Source organism: Paramormyrops kingsleyae, chromosome 5, assembly GCF_048594095.1.
Source record: "Paramormyrops kingsleyae isolate MSU_618 chromosome 5, PKINGS_0.4, whole genome shotgun sequence".
NCBI lineage: Eukaryota > Metazoa > Chordata > Actinopteri > Osteoglossiformes > Mormyridae > Paramormyrops > Paramormyrops kingsleyae.
Window position 1 is genome coordinate 2,632,984 of NC_132801.1, and position 27,090 is coordinate 2,660,073.

At 45.7% G+C, this 27,090-nt stretch overlaps 1 protein-coding gene across 1 annotated transcript; it reads right to left on the reverse strand.

The window, feature by feature from the left end:
- Positions 1-1,626: 1,626 nt before the first annotated feature.
- LOC140590819 (uncharacterized) lies at positions 1,627-25,883 on the reverse strand. Its single transcript, XM_072711857.1, has 6 exons — positions 25,759-25,883; positions 25,301-25,402; positions 22,017-22,238; positions 14,033-14,175; positions 3,128-3,234; positions 1,627-2,798 (listed from the first exon to the last, which is right to left on the reverse strand). The coding sequence occupies exons 1-6, from the start codon at positions 25,838-25,840 to the stop codon at positions 2,651-2,653; spliced, it is 804 nt and encodes a 267-aa protein (XP_072567958.1). The 5' UTR covers positions 25,841-25,883; the 3' UTR covers positions 1,627-2,650.
- Positions 25,884-27,090: the final 1,207 nt, after the last annotated feature.

Here is a 27,090-nt window from a genome sequence, read left to right on the forward strand (position 1 = left end):
TCAGCAGTAATCAAACTCTCCGCCCTGAAGGTGCGGTGCTATAAGAAGTATAATATTAAGTCAGTGTTTAGGATTGGCTGCTGCAGCCAAGGAGGGATCTATGAATATGCCCTATGAGGAGGGGCGGAGCTTTCCTTCAGGCTCTTGACAGACAGCTCTGTGAGCCAATGCAAGACCCTGCTGGTGGTAATTCAGCCATGATAAACTGAGACCCCAGACCAGTGTTCATAAACCAGCCTGTGAGCTGCATTCCCGCCTTTCAGCACTGTCCTGCTTCACCCACACACTCTCTCCATCTTCCAGGGGTCAAACAGATGCACCGTATGTCTTCCACTGATCGATGCGTTACACTCTAGTTACGATGGGAAGCAGGACACACAGTGCAGCCTTTACAGCCCACATCCTCAAAACAAACCCCTGGGTGAAGCTGGAAAAGCCCCCCTAGGTCCCTCCTCTGCATCTCTTTTTTCATCTCTCTCTTCCTTGACCTCAACCGCATCTTTCATTTAGCCAGTCCCTCCCCTCTTTATCGCTTTTATAGTCTCTCTCTCTCTGTCTCTCGCTCCAAGACTCATTATTACACATAAACACATAGACACACACCTCCTCACATCACTCTCTCCCTACCCCTCCTTCCCTCTGTTGCTTAATCTTCTACTCAACACAGTTAGTATTCACACTCAGATGTGACACTTTCAGATTCTTTCATCAAAAGCAAAGTGCATTTTCTTTTGAGAAGGCAGGGTCAGTCAATTACTGGAGCACCTGGGGTTAAGGTTCTTCCTCAGGTCCCAACTTTGTGGTTTGAACCATAACCTTTTTAAGGCTGTTTCATTCAAAAGGAAAGTACCTGTTACAGAGATTTCAAATTTTAGAGCATAGTTCCAAAACTCACTTAGTCCATTTTTTTTTTTACTGTGAATATAGTCGTGTATAACGCAAGTTACAGTATTGACTAATGTAATCCAGTGAAGAACGTATGTTAAATGTTTAAACCTCATCAAGTCTACAGGAATGTTCTTGAAAACATATCCATTGGATGGAGTGAACTTTGGAAATTTGCTCTTCAATTGATAAATCTGTATGTGGTTTGCGCAGAAGACAATAATCAAGGTCCTGTTACCCAAACTGTGCCACGCACTGCATCACCTCTCCATGCACGTAGCCGGCAAACGCACTGCATCACCTCTCCATGCGCGTAGCCGCCAAACGCACTGCATCACCTCTCCATGCGCGTAGCCGCCAAACGCACTGCATCACCTCTCCATGCGCGTAGCCGCCAAACGCACTGCATCACCTCTCCATGCGCGTAGCCGCCAAACGCACTGCATCACCTCTCCATGCGCGTAGCCGCCAAACGCACTGCATCACCTCTCCATGCGCGTAGCCGCCAAACGCACTGCATCACCTCTCCATGCGCGTAGCCGCCAAACGCACTGCATCACCTCTCCATGCTCGTAGCCGCCAAACGCACTGCATCACCTCTCCATGCGCGTAGCCGGCAAACGCACTGCATCACCTCTCCTTGGTGTTTCTGGCCGCTCTGCATTGTGTCATTTGTTGTGGACAAAGGGACAACCAGACACATGGGGGTTCCTTGCTCTTGAAAATCCGCTCACTCTTTGATTTATTTCTTGTGCACATAAAGACTGTTACTTTCTTAAAACATTAAAATCAGATACATAAAACACTTTTAAATGAAAACTGTATTAAATTTTAATAAGCAAAATATTTCAGTGGTTTTCTTACAACCCTTCCATATCAACAACAATGAATTACCACAAATAAAACATAAAATGGCAAAATATATTTTGAAACACATTACTACTGCATTCTGAAACATCTTGGGAGCATATCTTAAGTGGATGGCTTAAAACTGTACTACATGTGTACTAGATGAAGCAAACCACTCCTTAACTTGTACCCAATACATGAAGACTGAGAGTTCCTGTGAGCTCAGCATAAAGCGATTACAACAAAATGACTAACCGCCATCTAGCTTCTAGGAGTGGAACTGCATGCTACAGTATCTTGTAATTTTATATACTTTCTTCCATTTAAATATTAACTTTTTTAAACATTCAACAATTTCTTGATGAGCTTCGATTTTACATGTCAAAACCTGTTCCTTTAGCCTCTTCCTTACTCCTGTTCCCTCTCAAAGGCCGGCTTTTGCTTCTCCTGGCCCTCACTGATCCTGGACTCTAAGGCCTCATCCCTGTACTCACTTGGCAGCTGACACCTCTTTCATTTTTCTGACCAAAGCCTTTAAGCTTTAAGGTCGTGTGAGATTAACTCCCCCAGTGCTGTTCCATTGACATGTATTATGTCTGTATTCTCACAGACAGGCTCGGCTGGACTCTTCCCGTCTACCCATGATGCATTGGTGCAGATAGATCTTCATGTTCTGAACCCTCACACTGATTTTGTTACGATTGTTTAGCTGCACATGGTATTTAAAAAGCATTTTAAGTATTATGGGAAATACAAAGAAAAAAGAGCAACAATCTCTTAACCGCATAGAAACAAAGAAAAGGGCTGTTTTCCTATTTTAGATGGAAAAGACTTTGTATGAAGCAAAAGAAAAGATAAAATTAATTTCACCCTGACTCTGTCTATAGTGAACAGTGAGTGGCCATTAATATGTGGGTTAACACCAGGGTACAGATTCACAAATCCATTTCCAAACACCACCACATGGACGGTCGTTCCATCCAGAATCAGGGTCTCTGGTGCTGTGCTCCACACAATCTTCATTTCCATTGGAGTCGGGCTGCTTTGGATTAGACCACCAGTATCTGCAGACAGGTCAGTGGTTCAGATTATCTGATCTCCAGGTCAGAGTACTGTACTGTTTAATGGTAAAGTAACAATAATGGTGTGGACAGTAGTGTGGTGATCAAGGTGGAGCAGCAGTCAGGCTACTGGTTTCTGTAATATACAGACTGTTACAGTAGCATATATATATTGTGCAACAGCTGTATGGAGAAGGGCTCTGTTAACTCTTCTCCTATCAGTCTCGCTGTAACATTGATGAATGAGATCATTCACTGTCTGTCTGTGTACTTATGCTGATCCTGGCCTTTCTCTCTACGTCTCTCTGTAATTGTGCTCAGGCTGGTCTTACCCTTCATCTACAGGAATTGTTGTTCCATCCACCCATTTCCAGGTTCCTTCTCTCTCTGTGTCACTGAGACCAATCCAGAATTCTCCAGGAATGCTGTTCATAAACTCCTACAGTTTAAGAAATATCACAATGAATGAAGACTCACATTATGAAAGTTATTCATTTGGAGCAAGTGGGGATGATATTGGACTGTAAATAACTGTGATTCTTTTCCTCTGGTTTGTCATGGTACAGTAGCTTATTGGACAGCCAGAGGCAAGGTAGTTCAAGGCAAGAAGATGTTTTGAACAATATTGTACAGGTGAGGTTCTACCATCTTACAGTCTGCATTAATGGCTAAGTTTTCTGTTTGTTAGTGACAAACATTTTCAAGGAGGAGGTTTTTCAAGGAGGAGGTTTTTCAAGGAGGAGGTTTTTCAAGGAGGTCACTTTATTGTTATCAGCAGCTTCATACATGTACAAAGAGTGATGAAACAACGGTTCTCTATGGCCCCGGTGCAACATATAGTAACATAGAGTAACATATAGTAACACTTAACATCACAGTAAACAGGGCATGCAAGGTGCAAACAGGCAATAAATAAGTAGATAGATAGATAGAGATACTTTATTTATCCAGAAGGAAATTTAGGTGTCCAGTAGCTTATACACATTGTACATACATATAGGCGCACAGACCTATGACATTCACACACACATACATACTGCAACAATACAAAGGGAAAAAAACAGGGGGGCAGTGTGTTATACAGGCCATCACACTCCTCCCTTCAGTGTGATGTTGAAGAGCTGTATGGCCCTAGGGACAAAGGACCTTCTGAGCCTGTCAGTTCTGCATGACAGAGACAGGAGCCTATCACTGAACATGCTCTTCTGTTTGGAGAAAGTGGTGTGCAGGGGGTGATGGTCATTGTCCAATATTGAGAGCAGTCTGCTCAGGGTCCTCTTATCTGCAGCTGATGTGAGTGACTCCAGCTCCATGCCCACCACAGAGCTAGCTTTCCTCACCAGCCTGTCCAATCGTCCAGCATCCCTCTTCCTAGTGCTGCCTCCCCAGCATACCACAGCATAGAAAAGGACACTGGCCATGACAGACTGGTAGAACATGAGCAGGAGTTTGCTGCAGACATTGAAGGACCTCAGCCTCCTAAGGAAGTAGAGCCTGCTCTGTCCATTCTTGTAAAGTGCTTCGGTATTGGCAGACCAGTCCAGTTTATTGTCAAGGTGGACCCCCAGGTACTTGTATGTACTGACAGTCTCCACATTCACCCCGTCAATGGTGACAGACAGCAGTGGAGGGGCAGACCTCCTGAAGTCTACTACCATTTCCTTGGTTTTGGTGATGTTCAGCTGCAGCTGGTTGGTTCTACACTGTTACGTGCCGTAAGTTCGGGTTACGTGCCGTAAGGAATTTGTGCCGTAAGTTTCGGGTACGTGCCGTAAGTGTTACGTGCCGTAAGTTTAGGAGGATGCCTGCAGGTCCTTCGGACGTCCTGCCCACTCGCCGATTGGTCGCCCGCCCCCTCGACTCCGCCCTCAGGACCTGCCCCCGCCTCCCTTGCCCTCGGAGCTGTTTCCGGTTCACCGGCTGAAGAGTTCGCCGCTTCGTCCCTTCGAGGCCCGCTACTTGCTTCTCGCCTGCTAGCTCGCTCTCTGTTCGCTTTTGCTTTGTTTGATTGATCGTGTATGACTGTTTTGCCCTTGACTTCCGATTCTCGCCTCGCCCTTATTTGTACTTTCGCCTTTGTTTCTGATTGCTTGATTGGTTTTGGACTTTCGCCTGTGTTTCGACTTCGCCTCTCGGTTTTCCCTTTTGATACCTTTGCCTCGGCTTGGTGTTTCGTGTTTCACTAGGTGTGTAGGGAGTGTCTGCCTTTTTGTTTATTCGTTAACGTGGGGATTATTGTTTGTTTGGTCAGGGAGATAGATTTAGGCATTGTTGTTTCATTTCACCATTTTCTTTGTGTTCACTTAGGTAGCTCAGCTTGGGTTACTCGGTAGATGTGCTTTTGTTTGTTTCTTTGGCCTTTGTCACTCCTGACGTTCGTTACACCTAGTGTTTGTATTGTGTTTGTGAAAAACTATAAAAAAAACTATAAAAAAAGACTCCCTCTGTGTCCCGTGTTCCCTTCTCCTAGCCCTAGTTGTCCTGTCCTCCCCAATCCCTCCTTCCCTTTCACTTTGTTGCGGTCCAACCCTAGACTGGATCGTAACAAAATTGGGGGCTCGTCCTTTCCTTCTTTCCCTTTCGTGCTTGTCTGGCGGATTTTTTTTGTGTGGGGGGGTGTTGTGGTGATTGCAGTAATCGTGATGGCCCAATTCGACCTTGTTGCGTTCACCCTTTACCCCACACTCGAACAATTTGATGTGTGCCGCAAGGATGATCTGCTACAGATAGCAGACTTCTTTAACATTTTGGTTCCCGCTGAGGCTTCCAAGCGGGTTGTTAAGCAAATTCTGCTCGATGAATTGGTTCAGCAAGGTATACTGCCTGAGTTGGGTGGATCCCCTAGTGTTGCTGCCACCCCGGTTCGGATGTCTGCTGTAGCGGAGGCCAGCAGCGACGATCCAGGGAGTGGACACCGCATGGATCTTGGAGATCCCCGCTCAACCAGGGAGGACCTACTGCTGACGATTAAGCTACGGGAGCTCGAGCTTGAGATTAAGAGACAGGAGTACCAGGCTCAGCTACTCCGTGTCCGGGCTATGGAGATGGAGGCTGAGAAGGAGCTGGAGTTACGTCGGATGAGCATGGGCGACCAAAAACCAATGCCTCTTCCGCGTAAGGTACCCACACCAGGTACACCTCCACCCGCAGCTCGCTCCGCCCGAGACCAGGCTGACGCCCAAGACGCTCCTAGACCCCGTCCCCGGTCTCCCTTGAGCTCGCCTGTCTCCCCGGAAATTGGTAGATCGAGCTTTGATGTGAGCCGACACATCGGTCTTGTTCCTGTGTTTCGGGAAAATGAGGTAGACGCCTACTTTTCCATTTTTGAGCGCATTGCTATGACATTGAACTGGCCCAAACACCTTTGGTCACTGTTACTGCAATGTAAGCTTGTGGGTAAGGCACAGGAAGTTTGTTCGGCTCTTGCGTTAGAGCAGAGCCTGGATTACGACATTGTGAAGGCTACTGTGCTTCGCGCTTATGAGTTAGTGCCGGAAGCTTATCGGCAGAACTTTCGAAATCTTCCCAAATCCGCCAGCCAAACATACGTGGAGTTCGCACGCGAGAAAGCCGTCTTGTTTGATAAGTGGTGCGGCGCTAGTGGTGTGTTTACCTTCGACCAGCTTAAGGAACTGGTCCTGTTAGAAGAATTTAAGAACTGTGTTCCTGATCGAGTGGTAGTGTACCTGAATGAGCAAAAGGTCACTTCGCTAACTGAAGCTGCCACCCTCGCTGACGAGTTCGTTTTGACCCACAAACCTGTGTTTACTCCGATTCCTTTGCCACGTAAAACTCGTCCAGTCGTATCCTCCCCCTCGTCAGCATCGTCTCCACCACCCGTGGAGAAACGCGAGTGTTTCTATTGCCACGAAGTGGGCCATATTATATCTGTTTGTCCTGTGTTAAAGCGCAAGGAAGCTCGATCAGCAGCTAGGAAAGTAAATGTTGCTGCCTGCCCCGACAGTTCTTCGCCCTCGTCCTCTCGTATTGACGCTGCTTTCGAACCATTTGTATTTCCTGGGTTGGTTTCGCTCAGTGTGACTGATGCTCGGCACCCTGTGACTATCCTGCGGGATACGGGAGCCGCTCAGTCCTTCTTGGTGGAAGGGGTTATTCCCCTGTCTGTCAATACGTACTGTGGTACGGATGTGTTAGTGCAGGGAATTGATTTGTGTGTGGCTGGAGTTCCCCTGCACACCGTTTATTTGTGTACTCCCGATTTCTCGGGATACGTGCGGGTAGCTGTCCAGCCCCAGTTACCTGTCCCAGGCATTACGTTTATTCTTGGGAATGACATAGCGGGGAAGAGAATCGTTCCTCTACCCGAAGTCGTTCTGGACCCTGTGCTGTGTGAAAATGATGTAGCGGTGGAACACCCGACGGTGTTTCCTGCGTGTGTGCTTACTCGTGCACAGCGGCGCCAGCTTGCCGACATTGACCTCGAGGACACGTTCATGTCTGTGCCGTTGCTGGATAAACCTTCGAAGATTGAGTCTGTGACCCCGGATCCTAATCACTCTGTTACCTCCCCTGAAGTTCCGTTCTGTTTGTTTTCTTATGTTTATTTTGTGGTTTTTGTTGTTTTTTGTTTGGGATCTGTGTATTTTGGTGACCCGTGTGGGTTCACTCTTGTGTGGGGGGGTGTTACGTGCCGTAAGTTCGGGTTACGTGCCGTAAGGAATTTGTGCCGTAAGTTTCGGGTACGTGCCGTAAGTGTTACGTGCCGTAAGTTTAGGAGGATGCCTGCAGGTCCTTCGGACGTCCTGCCCACTCGCCGATTGGTCGCCCGCCCCCTCGACTCCGCCCTCAGGACCTGCCCCCGCCTCCCTTGCCCTCGGAGCTGTTTCCGGTTCACCGGCTGAAGAGTTCGCCGCTTCGTCCCTTCGAGGCCCGCTACTTGCTTCTCGCCTGCTAGCTCGCTCTCTGTTCGCTTTTGCTTTGTTTGATTGATCGTGTATGACTGTTTTGCCCTTGACTTCCGATTCTCGCCTCGCCCTTATTTGTACTTTCGCCTTTGTTTCTGATTGCTTGATTGGTTTTGGACTTTCGCCTGTGTTTCGACTTCGCCTCTCGGTTTTCCCTTTTGATACCTTTGCCTCGGCTTGGTGTTTCGTGTTTCACTAGGTGTGTAGGGAGTGTCTGCCTTTTTGTTTATTCGTTAACGTGGGGATTATTGTTTGTTTGGTCAGGGAGATAGATTTAGGCATTGTTGTTTCATTTCACCATTTTCTTTGTGTTCACTTAGGTAGCTCAGCTTGGGTTACTCGGTAGATGTGCTTTTGTTTGTTTCTTTGGCCTTTGTCACTCCTGACGTTCGTTACACCTAGTGTTTGTATTGTGTTTGTGAAAAACTATAAAAAAAACTATAAAAAAAGACTCCCTCTGTGTCCCGTGTTCCCTTCTCCTAGCCCTAGTTGTCCTGTCCTCCCCAATCCCTCCTTCCCTTTCACTTTGTTGCGGTCCAACCCTAGACTGGATCGTAACAACACCATCCCACAAAGTCCTCCACAAGGCTCCTATACTCAGCCCCCTGCCCATCCTTGATACAGCCTACAATTGCCGTGTCATCAGAGAACTTCTGCATATGGCACGACTCAGAGTTGTACCTGAAGTCTGTGGTGTACACGGCGAACAGTACAGGAGAGAGAACAGTTCCCTGTGGCGCCCCAGTGCTGCTGACCACAGCCCCAGATGTGATGTCCCCCAGTCTAACAAACTGGGGCCGCTCAGTGAGGTAATCAGTAATCCAGGTCACCAGGCTTGGGTCCACTCTCATCTGCAGCAGTTTGTCTCTCAGCAGAAGGGGCTGGATGGTGTTGAAAGCGCTGGAGAAATCAAAAAACATGATTCTCACAGCACTGCCTCCATTGTCCAAGTGAGAGTACACCCTGTGTAGCAGATAGAGGATGGCATCCTCCACTCCCACGTTCTCCTGGTAAGCAAACTGTAGGGGGTCAAGTGCATGGCGAACCTGGGGTTTAAGGAGAAGGTGGAGCAGCAGCCGCTCAAGGGTCTTCATTATGTGTGAGGTGAGGGCAACAGGCCTAAAGTCGTTGAGTTCTTTGGGGTGTGGCTTCTTGGGAACCGGTACCACGCATGATGTTTTCCACAGTGTAGGTACCTTCCCCAGACGCAGACTCAAGTTGAAGATATGTTGGAGTGGCTCCCCCAGTTCCACAGCACAAGCCTTCAGCAATCTTGCACAGATGCCATCTGGCCCAGCAGCTTTCGGTTTCAGCCTCTTCAACTCTCTCCTCACCTGGTCCACAGTAATAGTGGGGGGTGAGGGGACACTTGCAGAGTCTGGTAGTAGTGGTGGGGGGGAGGGGGGAGTTTGCGGTGGAATGTCACCGGTTGACAAAGGAGGTGTGGGTTTGATGGCTGTTCCACCAGCAGACCCATCAGCAGACACTGCCCCGCAGTTCACAGGAATGTCACAGGTTGGTAACGGAGGTGTGAGTTTGATGGCTGAGACGTCAGCAGACAATGCCCAGCAATCAGTGTCCAGTGGAATGTCCCAGGTTGTTGATGGAGGCGTTGGGCTGCTAGCTGTGCAGCCAGCAGACAATGGTGGGGGGTGTGTTGGGGTGGTCGCTGCAGCAGTTACAATGGCAAGGCCATTCGCAGTAGTAGCAGAGTCTTCAAAACGGTTATAGAAATTATTTAGTTGATTTGCTCTAGCCACATCCCCCTCCGCCCTGGTGCTGTTTTTCCCGCATCCTGTGATCTGCTTCATCCCCTTCCATACCTCCTTCATGTTGTTTTCTTCCAGTTTCCTTTCAACCTTTCTCCTGTAAGACTCCTTTGCCTCTTTCAGACACTCTTTGAGCTCCTTCTGCACACGCCTCAGTTCAGTTAAGTCACCATCCTTAAACGCCCTCTTCTTCTTATTAAGGAGGTTTTTGACATCACTGGTCACCCAAGGTTTATTATTAGGGAAGCAGCGCACAGTCCTTGTGGGAACTACAACGTCCATGCAGAAGTTCAGGTAGTCCGTTGTGCAATGTGTGACCTCCTCTAGATCCTCTCCATTCTGTAGCACACTCCAGTCAGTTGATTCAAAACAGTCTCTCAAGGCCTCCTCTGCTTCTGGTGTCCACTTCCTGAAGGTGCGTGTAGCAACTGGTAGCCTCTGTACTTGTGGCTTATACCTTGGCTGAAGATGAATGAGGTTGTGGTCCGACTTTCCCAGTGGGGGTAGGGGGGTGGAGCTGTATGCATCCCTCACGTTTGCATACATGAGGTCTATTGTCCTATTTTTCCTAGTCGGGCATTCAACAAACTGATAAAAATTAGTGAGGGTAGAATCCAGTGTTACATGATTGAAGTCCCCAGAGATCGCAAAAAAGGCATCTGCGTGTTGAGTTTGGAGCCTTGCAATTGTAGCGTGGATGACGTCACACGCTGTCTCCGGAAGGGCTCGTGGCGGAACGTAAACACAGACAGAAATGGCGTGCGAGAACTCCCTCGGCATGTAATACGGTCTGAGACTAACCGCTAGTAACTCCACATCCTTACTGCATACAGTCTCTTTAACTGTAACATGACCAGGATTACACCATTTATTATTTATGTACAGCGCCAGTCCCCCTCCCTTCTTCTTGCCGGAAAGTTTGTTATCTCTGTCCAAGCGAACCACGCTGAATCCCGGTAGCTCTATGTTAGCAGTGGGGATGCAGCTAGTTATCCACGTCTCCGTCAGGCATATCAGACTACATTCTCTGAACAACTTCTGGTTCCTTACCAAAGCAGCCAGTTCATCAGTCTTGTTAGCAAGTGAGTTCACGTTCCCCATCACTATCGATGGAATTGAGGGCTTGTATCTCCACTTTCTCTCCCGTCGCCTCGCCCTCACCTTGACTCCGGCTCGGCAGCCCCGAAAACACCACAATTCCTCGGGGATGTTAACGTGAACGTCGCGAGCATTCCTCCGTAGCGTGACCAGCTGATTCCTTGTAAAAACAAGTTTCTTGCTGCCAGAGCGTTGCAATTCCAGTTCCATATCCACAGGATAGAATAAAGACACTCCTCAGATTGTGTAATACAAAGTTACAGAGTAAAAAAAAAGTAAACAAAAAGACGTAGAGAACACACAAAGACACGGAGCTAAAGGACATGCTGCCACTCGCGTCGGCGCCCAATCGACAATCGAGATAATGAATAAATAGTGCAAAGATGTAACCTTCATAAGTAAGTAAAGTGCAGTTGCAATTTGGAGGTAGATTGTATATGGTGTTTAGAGGTAGATTGTATATGGTGTTTAGAGGTAGATTGTATATGCTGTTTAGAGGTAGATTGTATATGCTGTTTAGAGGTAGATTGTATATGCTGTTTAGAGGTAGATTGTATATGGTGTTTAGGAGGAATTTAAAGAGAGTCAGTCCAGATATCAGTGTGTGTTCAGAGTTCTGATGGCTTGTGGTATGTAGCTCTTGCACAGCCTGGTAGAGGCGGAGCGGAAGCTTCGATACCGTTTTCTGGACGGTAGGAAGGAAAAGATTCTGTGTAGCGGGTGGGAAGGGTCCTTAACAATGTTATCGGCTCTGTTGTAGCAGCGGTTCTGGAAAATGTCTTTATGGGGGGGTAGGGGCACACCGATGATCTTCTCAGCTGCTCTCACTACCCGCTGAAGTGTGTTACGGTCCGAGACGTTACAGTTCCCGTACCAAACAGTGATGTAGCTTTGGAGCAGGCTTTCAATGGTGCCGGTGTAGGATGTGGTGAGGATCGGTACAGAGCAGGCTTTCAATGGTGCCGGTGTAGGATGTGGTGAGGATCGGTACAGAGCAGGCTTTCGATGGTGCCGGTGTAGGATGTGGTGAGGATAGGTACAGAGCAGGCTTTCGATGGTGCCGGTGTAGGATGTGGTGAGGATCGGTACAGAGCAGGCTTTCGATGGTGCTGGTGTAGAATGTGGTGAGGATCGGTCAGGGGAAGCTTGCTCTCTTCAGCCTCCGCAAGAAGTGCAGACGCTGTCGAGCCCTCATGGAGGTGGAGATGAGGGACCAGGAGAGGTCCTTGGTGAAGTGGACACCCAGGAACTTGGTGTTCTTCACCCTCTCAACCACAGCGCCGTCAATGGTGAGAGGTGGGTGAACAGTGCTGGATCTCCTGAAATCGATGATCATTTCTTTGGTTTTGTCTACATTTAGAGAGAGGTTGTTGCTCTTACACCACTGAGCCACTCTCGCCACCTCCTCCATGTATGCGGAAAGCCTGTCAGTCAGGAAATCTAGTATCCAGTTCAGCAAAGGGGTGCTGAGGCCCGGCCCGCTCAGTTTGAGAAACAGTCTCTGAGGGATGATGGTGTTAAAAGCTGAGCTGAAGTAGATGAACAGCATCCTTAGATGAGAATCTCTCTATTCCAGGCACATTAACGACAGGTGAAGCGCATCATCGGTTGACCGATTTGGGCAGTAGGCAAACTGGAGTGGGTCCAGAGTGCTGGGTAGGGTGGCTTTGATATGATTCATGACCAGTCTTTCAAAGCACTTCATGATGACCGGAGTAAGGACCACAGGACAGTAGTCATTGAGGCAGGTCACCGCTGATTTCTTTGGGATTGGTATGATAGTTGTGGTCTTGAGGCACACTGGAACAATGGCCTGAGTCAGGGAGGTCTTGAATACGTCGGTGAGGACGACGGCCAGCTGGTCAGCACACTCCTTAAGCACTCGCCCCGGGATGTTGTCTGGGCCAGCAGCTTTCCGTGGGTTCACTCTGGATAGAGTGTGTTTCACTGTGGCTGTGGTCAGGCAGATTACCTGCTCATCAGGGAGAGGAGCAGATTTCCTTGTGGGTTCGCAGTTTAGTGCATCAAAACGTGTGTTCAGGGTGTCTGGGAGAGTAGCTTCGCTGTCACAGGGGGAAGGTGATGGTTTATAGTCCGTAGTAGCTTGTATGCCCTTCCACATATTACGAGTGTCTCTGGTCACTCCAGGTCTTCTCCTCAGTGGGAATTTAGCTGGGCCTGGATGTTTCTCTTTGTAAGAAAAGGCTTCCATCTTGCAACTCTACCCCTCAGTCCAGACATATAGAGAACATGGGAGATTGTTGTCACATGTAGAACACAACCAGTATTTGCCAGAAATTCCTGCAGCTCCCTCAGTGTTGCTGTAGACCTCTTGGCAGCCTCCCTGACCAGTTTTCCTCTTGTCATTATATCAGTCAGGGCTAAACCTTTGATGGGATGCCAGTCCATCACAGGGCATAAGGCGGGACTACACCTTGGATGGGATGCCAGTCCATCACGGGGCATCAAGCAGGGCTACACATTGGATGGGATGCCAGTCCATCACGGGGCATCAGGCAGGGCTACATTTTGGATGGGATGCCAGTCCATCACGGGGCATCAGGCAGGGCTACACCTTGGATGGGATGCCAGTCCATCACAGGGCATCAGGCAGGGCTACACCTTGGAAGGGTTTGCCAGTCCATCACGGGGCATCAGGCAGGGCTACACTTTGGATGGGATGCCAGTCCATCACTGGGCATAAGGCAGGGCTAAACCTTTGATGGGATGCCAGTCTATCACAGGGCATAAGGCGGGGCTACACCTTGGATGGGATGCCAGTCCATCACAGGGCATAAGGCGGCGCTACACCTTGGATGGGATGCCAGTCCATCACAGGGAATGAGGTGGGGCTACACCTTGGATGGGATGCCAGTCCATCACAGGGAATGAGGTGGGGCTACACCTTGGATGGGATGCCAGTCCATCACAGGGCATCAGGCAGGGCTACACCTTGGATGGGATGCCAGTCCATCACGGGGCATCAAGCAGGGCTACACATTGGATGGGATGCCAGTCCATCACGGGGCATCAGGCAGGGCTACATTTTGGATGGGATGCCAGTCCATCACGGGGCATCAGGCAGGGCTACACCTTGGATGGGATGCCAGTCCATCACAGGGCATCAGGCAGGGCTACACCTTGGAAGGGTTTGCCAGTCCATCACGGGGCATCAGGCAGGGCTACACTTTGGATGGGATGCCAGTCCATCACTGGGCATAAGGCAGGGCTAAACCTTTGATGGGATGCCAGTCTATCACAGGGCATAAGGCGGGGCTACACCTTGGATGGGATGCCAGTCCATCACAGGGCATAAAGCGGGCTACACCTTGGATGGGATGCCAGTCCATCACAGGGCATAAAGCGGGGCTACACTTTGGATGGGATGCCAGTCTATCACAGGGCACACAAACATAAATACCGTTAAACCCTGTATTTATCTCACCTGCTCCTCTCTGCTGCTGATGATCGCCAGGTCGGCTCCTAACTGCATACAGGCCTGTCGGCTGTCACTCCAGGTCTTCTCCTCAGTGGAAATGTAGTAACAGCTGCATTTGAATCTGCTCCAACCCAATGGACAGATGTAACCTGAGGACCAAACACACAGTCCCGTCTTGAAGATTGCTATGATTTTCATTATGCGTTTGTTCACTCAGATAAGTCAGAGCTCGAGTCTGCCACCTCTGCAGCCACAACCACACACCCCTGGTTTCAAATAAATACCCATAGCAGCTCCATCAAAAGCTGCGGTTGGGTCGTGTCTCTCCCTTCACATGTGACATCACCACTATATCAACAGTGTGAGGTGTAGAGCTGGGTGGGGATCGGTGCCATTGGCTTTGGATGAGCTGAACTGTCAGTCTGTCACTCTAGCTTCACCCCCACCCCCCCTTATGGAATTGGAGTGCTGACGTTCAGGGACTCCCCATGCCTGCATTCCCACCTGCCTCATACTTATGCTGCCATAGCCTTACATACTGCCCTCACCTAAGTGTTTGCACTGCCTCTAGTCTCCCCTACTTTGGCTAATTGCACATTTTATTTCCCCTACTGCTCCTGGGGTGTGCTGACTGGATATAAAAATATTTTTTAATATTTTTAAAATATTTAAAATATAAAAATATTTTGCCTACTCTCTTATTGATAAAAATTCTTACTGTTGTGCAGCGAACAGCACGAAGCAGGGAAAGAGGAACAGGAGTCAAGGAGTCGGGAGAACATAGGGTTTATTAGGAGGAAGACAAATCAGGAACATGGATCAGATGAGAGACTGACATCAATGACTGGACTGGGGAAACATACTCTAAAGCAGACTTATATACACCAGACTATATATATATTATATGCAACAATGAGAAACAGCTGGTAACATGGAGATTCCACACGGGGTAGATGAGGGGGCATGCAACACGAGAGGATCGGACGACCATGGCATGACACTTACTCTCCCTGCAACTCATAGAATCATCTCAGGTGTGATGGATTTGCTACTATGACTCCCTTCTTTTTCATCATCTCTAACAATTAGGGAGAATCTGCAGAGAGAACTTGGAATTATCCATTCAGAGGAACAGTGCCGGGATGTCCTTGTTACAGTGAATTCTACCTCGTTTTGCTCTAGTTTGACATTGATTATATTTAAGGTCTTGTCTTAAATTTAAGATAAGATTCACTTAATCAAAATTACACTTAGGCTCTTTAACATAAGCAACACCTGAGACGGATGTTCTCTGCCATTGGCCAGTTATATTTTATTCTTCTCCAAATCTGAATCTCTTTTGGTTCTCCTTTTATGACACACTTTCAAAAGACCCTAAAAAGCCTGTATTTCCAAGCCTTTCAACATCTATTTTTGGAGTTCCTGAAGACCATGCCCTTTTTACAGTTAGAGAGAAGAATTTGATAGTTTTTGCCTCCCTAGTTGCCCGTAGATGTTTACTGCTACAGTGAAAAAACAAAAAGCTCCAACCTTCAAATTCTTAGCTGGCAGACCTAAAGTCTTTTCTCTGCTTACAGAAAATCGAGTTTGCTATGAGGGGTTGTTCTGACAAATTCAATAGGACTTGGGATTCTCTCGTTTGTAAATTCTGTCCCTTGTTTAGAGTTCAGCTAATTAGAATCCACAGAGAGCCAACAGTCCATTTAATTACCCCTTTTTTCTTTCTTTGCTTCCTCCCTTTTTTGACAGAGGTGGGGCTGCTCAGGTTTTTTGGGTAGGGAGGGTTGGGGGGTACGTATGGATGTATGGCTGGTTAATTGTTTTCCTAACTCTCTTCAGGTGTAAATTATGATGCGGGTCTTCTTGTCAGTGCCTGTATTTTCTCTCTTTGAAAATCCAACAAAAATACTTGATAAAAATATGTTGAAAGCTACTAAAAGCCTGGTTTACTTTCTATATTCTCAAACTATAGTCTCAAACTTCCGCTTCCTGGGAGTCACCATCAGCGAGGAGCTGACCTGGGGGACACATACTGCAGAGGTAGTGAAGAAGGCCCAAGAAAGACTCTACTTCCTGAGGGTTCTCAGGAAGAACAACATCGCAGAGAAACTGATGGTGTCCTTCTACCGCTGCACAGTAGAGAGCATCATGGTCTACTGTCTCTGTGCATGGTTCACCAGCTGCACAGCGGGACACAGAAAAGAGCTTCACAGGGTCATTAAGGTTGCTCAGAGGATAGTTGACTGTCCTCTCTCCTCACTTGAAGAATTTCACAGCTCCTGTTGTCTCAGGAACGCAAGGCAGGCAGACGTTTCAGATCCATAAAAACCAAAACAAACAGACTGAGAAACAGTTTTTACCCCTCAGTCATTACCATGCTGAACACTGCTAGGTGGTCAATTTGAGCCAGGGCACCGTTCATGTTTACATTACTACAGTGTTATTTTGTTTACATTACAGCCTTATGTTTCATGCCAAAACTGGCTAAGGAAACAAGTGCAATACGTAGTTTGTTTGTAACTGTTTGTTTGTAGGTACGAAAGAAAGTAGCGTTCAGGCTCTTTCAGAGTGACTGTTTTTATTTTGCACTGGAGAATTGCACTTTAATTTCGTTGTACAATGTCTCATTGCTACAATGACAATAAAGATTCTATTCTATTCTATTCTATATTTCTGGCTGGGTACAAGAATTACAGAGGGAAATGTGTGGACAAAATACACTAAGTGACAAAAAACGTTAAGCACTCAGGAGAAAAGGTCCGATATGGATGAAATTTGGTCGGACCAGCGATAGGTATGTAAAGAATTCGATTTGCAAGTACAGTCTTTCAACAAGACAACGCCCGTCCACACATGGCACATGTGTCTATGGACTGTCTATGTCATGTTGAGGTCCTCCTGTGCCCAGCCAGGTCCCCCAGTCTTTCCCCGATTGAACATGTGTCGGATCAGCTCAGACGTCAACTCAGACCCAGTGCCAATCTGCAGGATCTCAAGGGCCAGTTACAACAGCTATGGGTCGACTTGCCTCAGGAGAGAATACAATGGCTGTACAACTCCCTCCCGCACCATAACGACGCATATATCCAGGCCTGGGGGGGTGCCACACCCTACTGACATGACACCAGCAGTGTGCCCATACTGCCAACTCTGTTTTCTGTTTGATCTGACACTATAATCATTACGATACAGTCACATGACCTTTCACCGCGTGCAGATTCATTTCATTTCCACCACTCCATCTGGGTCCTTAACTTTTTTTGTCACTGAGTGTCTTTTGGTCTATTTATGGGTAAGTAGGACTATAACTATAATGCTTATTGTTCATTTATTATATAGTTTTTATCATTCTCTTGTTTGCATCATGTAATGATCACTTCAAGAGTTACATTGCTCTGTGCTGCAGTGTTAATGGTGCTGTGACTGTTCTTGTTGTTACAATACATGTAATTTTTTTTGCAAATAAGTGAATGACCAGCTAAATAAGTGAACTTTTGTTCCTAATTTACATAAATGATATAGACACCAATATATACAGTAAACTGGTGAAATTTGCAGATGACACCAAGGTGGGTGGTGTAGCAGATACTGATCTAGCGGCTCAGCAGCTACAGCGGGATCTAAATTTAATTAGTGACTGGGCTGACACCTGGCAGATGAAATTTAACATAGACAAATGTAAGGTACTCCATGTAGGGAGCAGAAATATAAAGTACCGGTATTTTATGGGACCTACTGAAATAAAGGTAGCTGATTATGAGAAAGACCTTGGTGTGTATGTTGATGCTTCCATGTCTCATTCTCGCCAGTGCGGGGAAGCAATAAAAAAGGCCAATAGGATGTTGGGGTATATCTCCAGGTGTGTGGAGTTTAAGTCAAGGGAGGTAATGCTAAGATTATACAATTCCTTGGTGAGACCTCACCTAGAATATTGTGTACAGGTTTGGTCACTGTTACGCCCCTCTTTGGGTTTTTGTTTATTTTGTTTAGGACTGCATTATAGGTTTTCTTAGATTGCAGGCGGTGGTTTCAATCTCTAATTGTTTACAGGTGAGACCTGTTGGATGGGTGGAGTTTTCCCTACTAAAGCCCTGGGCCCTGGGTCTACCTGGACCGGAGAGAGATTTGTAGGATATTCGATGCCACGCTGAGTGTTCCTGCTGCTGAGATTTTTGTTGAGTTGATCTTTTGTTTTGTTGTTCTCTCGTGGTTCCTGGACATTTGCGTTGGTGTTTATATTTATTATTTGTTGTAAAATAAAAACCCTAAAACCAGTTGGTTTTGGTTTTGTTTATGTTGCGGTCATTGCTTTGGCCGTAACATAAATTGGGGGCTCATCCGGGATCTTTTGAGTTAATCTCAGTAGCCGTTCGCGTGCGACCCTGTGGTGAGTTTGCTGATAGGTGGTGACCGCTGAGTCGTTGCACATCCCAATTAGGCAGCCGGCGGGCAGACTGAGTCTGTCATTTTATTTTTTTAGTTTGTTGTTTTTGATGGGATTTCTGACTCGGTACGTTTCGGGGTATGGGAGTAGACTGTGTTTTCGGTCGGCTCCCTGCTCGCGAGTTTAATGTTTAAAGTCGCCGGGTCGGGGAACCATTGAAGACTAGTGGGGAAGGTGAGTTAGATTTTTTTATTTTTTGCTTTGTAAGTCAGGCTTGGGATGTGGCAGTGACGGGCTGTTTTACGTCCAGCATAGCCTACTTTGTGGTCGCTTTGTTGTGCGCTATTGAGTGTAGCGATTAACAAGCTGTATTTTGGGTTGGGTCTTTGTTGGCTGCTTTGTTTGGGTTTTACCCGATTAGTTGACCTAACCCGGCAGTTTGTCAGTTTTAGTGGCGTGGTTTTTTGATTGGACAACTTGTGGTCATGTGTTTGTAGGGAATTTTGATGACCACTTTAGATTAAGTTGTTAAAATGCAGCCGTTTGTTTGTATGTTTTGGGTTTTAAAAAAAAAAAAAAAAACATGGCTTCGGTAGTGTGGGAGTTTGTGGAGAATCCATCTCCGGAGGTGTTTGAGTCTCTAACTAACGAACAACTTCTGAGTCTTGCGGAGTATTTCGATATTGAGTTGACAAGTTAAGCATGTAAGGATGGGGTATGCGCCTTTTATGAGTGATGGGTTTGTTCCACTTCCCAGTAGTAAGCAGTTTACCTTTGTCCGTATACTGCGTGGTACTGGTGCAGCACCGTCTTTTATTTTGGCTGGGGTTTTGCCTCTATCGGACAAAACCAAAACCGATATTAGCGTTTTAGTGCGTGGGTTTGAAATGGGCTCCACTATTGTCCCACTTCATTTGATTTATTTGCAATCTAGCATGGTTACAGGTAAGGTTCTTGTTGGGGTTCGTGAAAGTTTACCTATTTCTGGTGTAACTTTTATATTGGGGAATGATCTGGCCGGTAGTAATGTGTGGGGTAATCCTGGTTCTGTCTTTCCTCATGTCGTTACAGTTCCTGATCGTTTCGACGTTCATGAGTGTGTTTTAAAACATCCTGACGTCTTTCCTGCTTGCGCTGTAACTTGTTCGATGACAAAGCGGAATGTAAATGTTGTGGGGGACTCCTCTACATAGGGACGTATTTGATCTGTCTGATACTTTCTTTGTTTCCCCAGGAGAGGTTCTGAAATCTGAGCTTTCTTCCCCTGTTTCTCTATCTGGTCCTGTGGGGAAAGTAGGTAAAACTGATGGTGTGAATCCTCTTTCTAAGGTAAACTTCATTACTGCCCAAAAGGCAGATCCCTCTTTAGCCACTCTGTTCCAGTCTGTGGTATCTGAGATTGAGGTTGATAAAGAGCCTCTCTGTTATTTTCTGCGTGATGGACTTCTGATGAGGGAATGGAGGCCTTATAATGCCCCCGAAGAGTGGAGCTTTGTATACCAAGTTGTAATTCCAACTTGTTACAGGGGTGATGTATTAAAAGTTGCTCATGATGGTCTAGCTGGACACCTTGGTGTCACTAAAACGCTTAACCGTGTATTACAACACTACTTTTGGCCTGGGGTGAAGAAGGAGGTGGTTCGGTTTTGTAAGACTTGTAGAGTATGTCAGATCACTGGAAAATCTAATCAAACTATTCCTCCTGCTCCTTTGTACCCTATTCCTGTGATTGGACAGCCTTGTGATTGTGGATGTTGTTGGCCCACTTGAGCGGTCTAAGGATGGCTATCAATATTTATTAACAGTGATGTGTGTAAACACCCGTTTTCCAGAGGCAGTTCCTTTGAGGAAGATCACTGCTAAGGCTGTAACTAAGGAACTGTTAAAATTTTTTACATTGTTTGGTCTCCCTAAGGTTATTCAAACTGACCAGGGTTCCAACTTTACGTCTCGTGTGTTTGGCCAAGTGTTTCTAAGTGGGTGAGCAAGTTTTTGTGTTATTGCCTATACCTGGGTCGTCTTTACAGGCTCGTTTCAGTGGTCCTTATGTGGTAGAACGGAGGATCTCTGATCGAGATTATGTCATAGCAACACCAGATCGGCGCCAAAAGAGGCGTTTGTCACATCAATATGTTAAAGCCCTATTGAGGAAGACATTCATCACCCTGTTTGCTTCTTTTCTAAAGTTTAATTGTCATCAACAGTGGTATTCCACCATAGAGAAGGAGACCTTGGCTCTTGTCCTGGCAGTTCAGCATTTCGAGGTTTATATAGGTGCTTCCCATAAGGTTGTGGTGTACAGTGATCACGATCCTTTAAAATTTTTGGATCGTATGAGAAATGCTAATATCGGTTGATGCGGTGGAGTTTGATCTTGCAACCATTTAGTTTAGAGATCAGGCATATTCGAGGCACAGATAATATTATTGCTGATACTTTATCTAGGGTGCCTTTGTGATGGGTTCTTTTCTGTAGTTTTACAGGTATGTTAAATTATTAAACTTGTGTTTTTCTTTTGCAGGGGGGAATATCGGCATTGGGGGTTTTCCTTGGTTATGGAGACTGGAGTCACCATTTTAGTGTGGGGGTGTTACGCCCCTCTTTGGGTTTTTGTTTATTTTGTTTAGGACTGCATTATAGGTTTTCTTAGATTGCAGGTGGTGGTTTCAATCTCTAATTGTTTACAGGTGAGACCTGTTGGATGGGTGGAGTTTTCCCTACTAAAGCCCTGGGCCCTGGGTCTACCTGGACCGGAGAGAGATTTGTAGGATATTCGATGCCACGCTGAGTGTTCCTGCTGCTGAGATTTTTGTTGAGTTGATCTTTTGTTTTGTTGTTCTCTCGTGGTTCCTGGACATTTGCGTTGGTGTTTATATTTATTTGTTGTAAAATAAAAACCCTAAAACCAGTCGGTTTTGGTTTTGTTTATGTTGCGGTCATTGCTTTGGCCGTAACATCACCATATCTTAAAAAGGACATAGCGGCCTTAGAAAAGGTGCAGCGTAGGGCCACAAGAATGATTCCTGGTCTTAGAGGAATGTCATACGAGGAAAGGTTATTTGAGCTAAATCTGTTCAGCCTCAAGCAAAGGAGACTGAGGGGGGACATGATCCAGGTCTATAAGATTCTAACAGGTTTGGATGCTGTTCAACCGAATAGTTACTTCAGCATTAGTTCAAATACAAGAACTCGTGGCCATAGGTGGAAATTAGCGGGAGAACATTTCAAACTGGATTTAAGGAAGCACTTCTTTACACAGCGTGTAGTCAGAGTATGGAATAGTCTTCCTGATAATGTAGTGCAAGCTGAATCCTTGGGTTCCTTTAAGTCAGAGCTAGATAAGATTTTAACAACTCTGAGCTATTAGTTAAGTTCTCCCCAAGCGAGCTCGATGGGCCGAATGGCCTCCTCTCGTTTGTATAGTTCTTATGTTCTTATGAATGTGTTTTAAAGGTGAATTGAATCGAATCAAAACTGAATCAAATCAAAACTGAATCGATTACTTATGAATCGGGTACTTACATTAACCTGGGCATTACAGTAAGTAAAGGTTACACACAAATGTTACACCTTGGGTCCCCCAATTTAGATAAATCATTTACTCACTCTTGTTGCAGTATTTATTATACTTCATAAGTAGCTGGTCTCTCTCTGCAGTTTGCAGACTGTAATTGAGCAGTAGCTGGTCTCTCTCTGCAGTCTGCAGACTGTAATTGAGCAGTAGCTGGTCTCTCTCTGCAGTCTGCAGACTGTAATTGAGCAGTAGCTGGTCTCTCTCTTTTTGCAGGGTGCTGTGCTCTGTCTCTGCATGCTGAATAACTCTGCTATCTGTCAGGAAAAACAGACCATTCTGAAATTTACTGAAACATTCAAACTGGTCAACCAGCAATATCACTGTATTAACAGACTCACAGCAGACAGACAGTGACCTAACTCACCCAGCTGATGGATACTAGCAGTAATATCACAGTATTAACTAAGGGTGTCACGTTTTCGATTTGAAATCGAAATCGATCGAAATTCATGCTCAATCTCGATTATCAAATCAAAAAATGGAATTGTCGATGCTGCCACGCCCCCATGTCATGTCAGCTTGGCTTGCCAAGCGAAAAAAAAAAAAACATGCTTGTTGAAGTGCTGCGAGTCAACCTAACAGCTACAACAAACAGCCAAAAGATAGCATGGCAACTGCAGACGCAGGAGACCCGTCGACAGAACTTGAACCCCCTCCTCTTTCACTGAAGTCGCCGGTGTGGAAGTATTTTGGATTTCCAGTGAGTTATGTTGACAACGTTCGTGTTGTCGACAAAAAAACATAGTTTGCAAGCTCTGCTATGTACGTATACCACATTATTCCACCGGCAGCACGACTAACATGGCAGGGCATCTCCCCAGGCACCACAAAAACATAGATGTATCTGTTAAACCGACAAGTGTAACACAAACTACTCTCCCGTCTTCATTTGGAATAAAACTTCCAAGTAACTCAACACGTGCAAAGGCAAGTACAAGCGCGGTAGGAGTATTTATAGCCGCGGACATGCGACCTTATTCAGTGGTAGAAAACTCTGGTTTTAGGCATTTAATTAGCGTGCTAGAACCGTGCTACGAAATCCCAAGTAGAACGCATCTCACAGCTACGGTGATACCCTCCATGTACAATAATGTGAAGGAGAAAGTTATTGAAGGTCTTAGCAGTGCACATTTAGTAGCCTTGACTACAGATTGCTGAACCTCCAGAGCAACACAGAGCTTCATGACTGTCACAGCGCATTACATTAATGATGACTGGGAAATTCAAAATCCAGTACTTCAAACTCGCCCCGTACAGTATATGAAGCTCACACAAGTGAACATTTAGCAGAAGTGCTGAGGGAAGTGGCACTGGAATGGAAGTTGAACAGACAAAATGCAACAATTCCTGTGACAACTGATAATGCAAAGAACATTGTCAATGCCTCACATGCAGCTGGATTGTCTCCACACATTGGATGTTTTGCCCACACTGTGAATTTGGCCTCCCAGAAGGGTTTGGGAGTAAACCAGATTTCCCGTCTTTTGGGCAGAGTCAGGAGGGTGGTCACTTTTTTCCACAGAAGCACCACTGCAGCAGCCGTCTTAAAGTCAAAACAAGATATGCTTCAGCTTCCTCCTCACACGCTGGTTCAAGATGTCATTATAAGGTGGAACTCCAGCTATGACATGATCACATGCTATTTAGAGCAACAAGCTGCTATCTATTTTGCTTTTTGAAAAAGACATAAAAAAAAATGCTAAAGACCTTATCACTCTCTCTGATCAAGATGTGACTGTTCTGGAAGATGTATGTCAGGTACTGAAGCCCCTGAAAACAGTTACAACCTTGATGAGTTCCGAACAGCAGCCTACTGTGTCTATGGTCATGCCCCTACAACACACCATCCTGACATCTTTGAAACACAGTGACACAGATTCAACAATTGTAAAGGATGTTAAATCTGCTATAGAGGCAAATTTTGAAGAGAGGTATTCAGACCCAAGACTTCAACAGTTCCTGAATGAGAGCACTGCCTTGGATCCTAGGTTTAAAATTTTCCCCCACCTGGATGACATATCTCGGAATGAGATCTTCAATTGTCTGGAGGAGAAAATCTTGCAAGAGCATTCCACACAGGTATGTGATGCTAATAGGCTAATGTGATTAAGTTAAAGTAGTTTGTTTTTTGTATTTACATAATTTCACATTCATAATATTTCATGAATAGGACTAATCACAATATCCTTTCTGTTTGTTATTGTCACACTTAAATATAATTTCTGCCTGTTTATTACCTTAAACAACAGTGTTTTGTGTGTGACTATTTCAGTCTCATGCCTCAGGAGAAGGATCCAGCCAAAACCCTGCAGAGGATACAGTCACTGTAGCAACCAGTGGAGGCAGCCCCCCAGCAAAGAGAACAGCACTCAGTGAACTGTTTGGTGGTTTTTTCAGCACAGCCTCCACTGCATCATCATCAGAAACCAAACCATGGCCTGATGTTGTAAAAGACGAGATTCAGCTATACAAAATGGTTAAAGTAATTTCTGTGGATTCAAATCCACTGAAATGGTGGAAAGATAATGAGAACCAGTACCCAAATTTGTCCAAGCTTGCCAAACGTTATCTTGCTGTACAAGCAACAAGTGTGGCAAGTGAAAGAGTGTTCTCAACAGCTGGGGACATTGTGACATCTCAAAGAGCGGCCCTCTCCACAGAGAATGTGGACATTCTCATTTTCTTAAAGAAGAACATGAAACTATAAAAAAAAAATCTGCCCATATAAATGTAAATAGTTAATATTTTTGACAGTATTTTTGCAATATTTTTAGCAGTTCTCTTTTCATATTCCTCTTTAACAAGAACTTGAAACTGCTATTTTTTTTTTGTGAACTTGAATGTCATCATCTGTGAAGAAAACTGCAGTTACAAAAGAGAAATTAGATGGCAGGTTATTTTGTATAAGTTTCCAATTGACTGAAGATATAAGTTATTGTTACATTATATTGTTAATAAACATTTTAAATTTGACAATGTAGTGTCTGGTACATCGCGAACAAAGGTCAGATATTATTATATTGCTTAAAAGTCTTAAAATGGCATAGCTTGTGCTTTCAAATTTTTCTTTTTTAAATCGAGAATCGAATCGAACCGTGACTTTAGAATCGAAAATGTAATCGAATGGAGGATTTGGAGGATCGTGACACCCTTAGCATTAACAGACTCACAGTAGACAGACAGTGACCTAACTCACCCAGCTGATGGACACTAGCAGTAATATCACAGTATTAACAGACTCACAGTAGACAGACAGTGACCTAACTCACCCAGCTGATGGACACTAGCAGTAATATCACAGTATTAACAGACTCACAGTAAACAGCCAGCACTATGAGGGCCATCAGCAGCAGGAAACACAGCAGCCCCAGACACACTACAGCCGGTCTGTGGTCTCGTCTCCCTGCAGACTCAGATCCTGGGAAACACAAACAGCTACATTGCTGAGGCTCACTGGAAAACACAAGGCATCAGAGACACACTTCCACAGTGAACGATACCGCTGTGTTTCCTGATAGATGCTGCGTCTCTCTTCAAAGTGAATATTTTCAGAACTAACTTTTTCTCAAGAACCTAGGAGGCATGACTAGCTTACCTTCATACACACTCACTTGGCTTCCACCTTGTTGGTGTCGACTCTAATACTTTTATCATCCATATGGAAGTGAGTTTAGTAACTTTTCTAGTTCTATAGTGTCTATCTGAGTTTATCTGATTGTATGAAGGTGCATTAAATCATCCCCCTTATTGCTTTATTTGCTTTTATCTCTTTACCTGGACATTGAGTTGTGTTGCTCCTCTGTCTGATCTGGTCAGTAGTCTTGCTCATGTTTGCATAGATGTTCTCCTTGGACATGGTTGCAGCTACCAGCTTCCTCACTGTGCTCTATGCATCTGTGTTGTATCTACTGGGGTTTTCGTGCTATATGTCATTTTAGTGGTTGGCTAAAAAAGTAACTGTGACGTGAAACCGACAAACACCCATTTTTTGTTCATTTTTGTCAGATGCCACCACTCCATGGTTTCTAATGTTGCACTTTCTGCTGATTAGAATAGTTGCATTATGGGTTCTTGCTTTTTTATGAGTTCTGTAGTTCCTGTGCCTTACAGCACACACTGTACCTGGGCATCCATCAGAAGCTCAGCCCAGCCGCACTTATGCCTCGTGGCTCCTAGACAGCCGTATGTCTGTAATGAGCTAATTGTCTGACTTGTACGCCGCTTTGGACAATAGCATCTGTTAAATGAAGTAAATGCAAATGTAAGAGGCCACCCTATATTGCCTTAAATTTTAATATCTTGTTTTACATCATATGTTGATACATAAGCATTACAAAACATAAGGAGTACAGCAATACATTAATTTATTTAACTGACTTTTGTCCAAGTTGATGTACAGGTGAGTATGAGAGAGCAGGTCAGCCAGCATCTGTGGACCAGTTGGGGTTAAGGGTCTTGCTGAAGGTCCGACAGTGATATGATCACTCTGCCAGTCATGGGTACATGTCTATTCACACTGCTGCCATCAGACTGCTCTGCCAGCACCACCTCTAACCACATCATAAAGTATGCAGACCACACCACCATGATGGGCCTCATAAGCGATGGAGACCAGTCTGCACACACACAGGGGGTGAGCAAGCTGCTGGAGTGGTGCAAGGCCCACAGTCTGCTGCTCAGCATCTACAAGATGAAGGAAATGTTTGTGGACGTCTAACAAACCCAGGGGAGCATAAAGGCCAATTAATACAAAATCTTCCCGCCTGTGCTTTTGGTCGCACACTGGATGATGTGACGTAAATTTCCTCATCAGGGATTTGTGCTGAACACCCAGATATGGCGTGAATGTAGCCCTGACCAAAACTTTCACAGAGCAGAGGTCAACCAAGAAAGAAAAGAGGCAGAATAGCTGTACGAGGAGGAATCCAGATATATAACTTTAACATTTTTACTGTCCTGATGATTTATACTGTCCAGACACATTGACCAGCCTGGGGACAACGCAGAGGGAGACCTTAGATGGGGACCTTCGGCTCCATGAACTGACGTTGGCGGTTCAGCGTTTGTCGCTTGGGAAGGCGCCGGGCATCAATGGCCTACAGGTAC

What these genes read in the sequence shown, in the direction of transcription:
- LOC140590819 (XM_072711857.1), bottom strand. Translation starts at nt 25,840, where the DNA reads ATGTCCAAGGAGAACATCTATGCAAACATGAGCAAGACTACTGACCAG. An exon ending in CATAGTGCTGGCTGTTTACT is followed by an intron (nt 22,239 to 25,300) that starts GTGAGTCTGTTA and finishes TTTTCCTGACAG; the next exon opens with ATAGCAGAGTTATTCAGCAT. An exon ending in TCAGCAGCAGAGAGGAGCAG is followed by an intron (nt 3,235 to 14,032) that starts GTGAGATAAATA and finishes CTTAAACTGTAG; the next exon opens with GAGTTTATGAACAGCATTCC.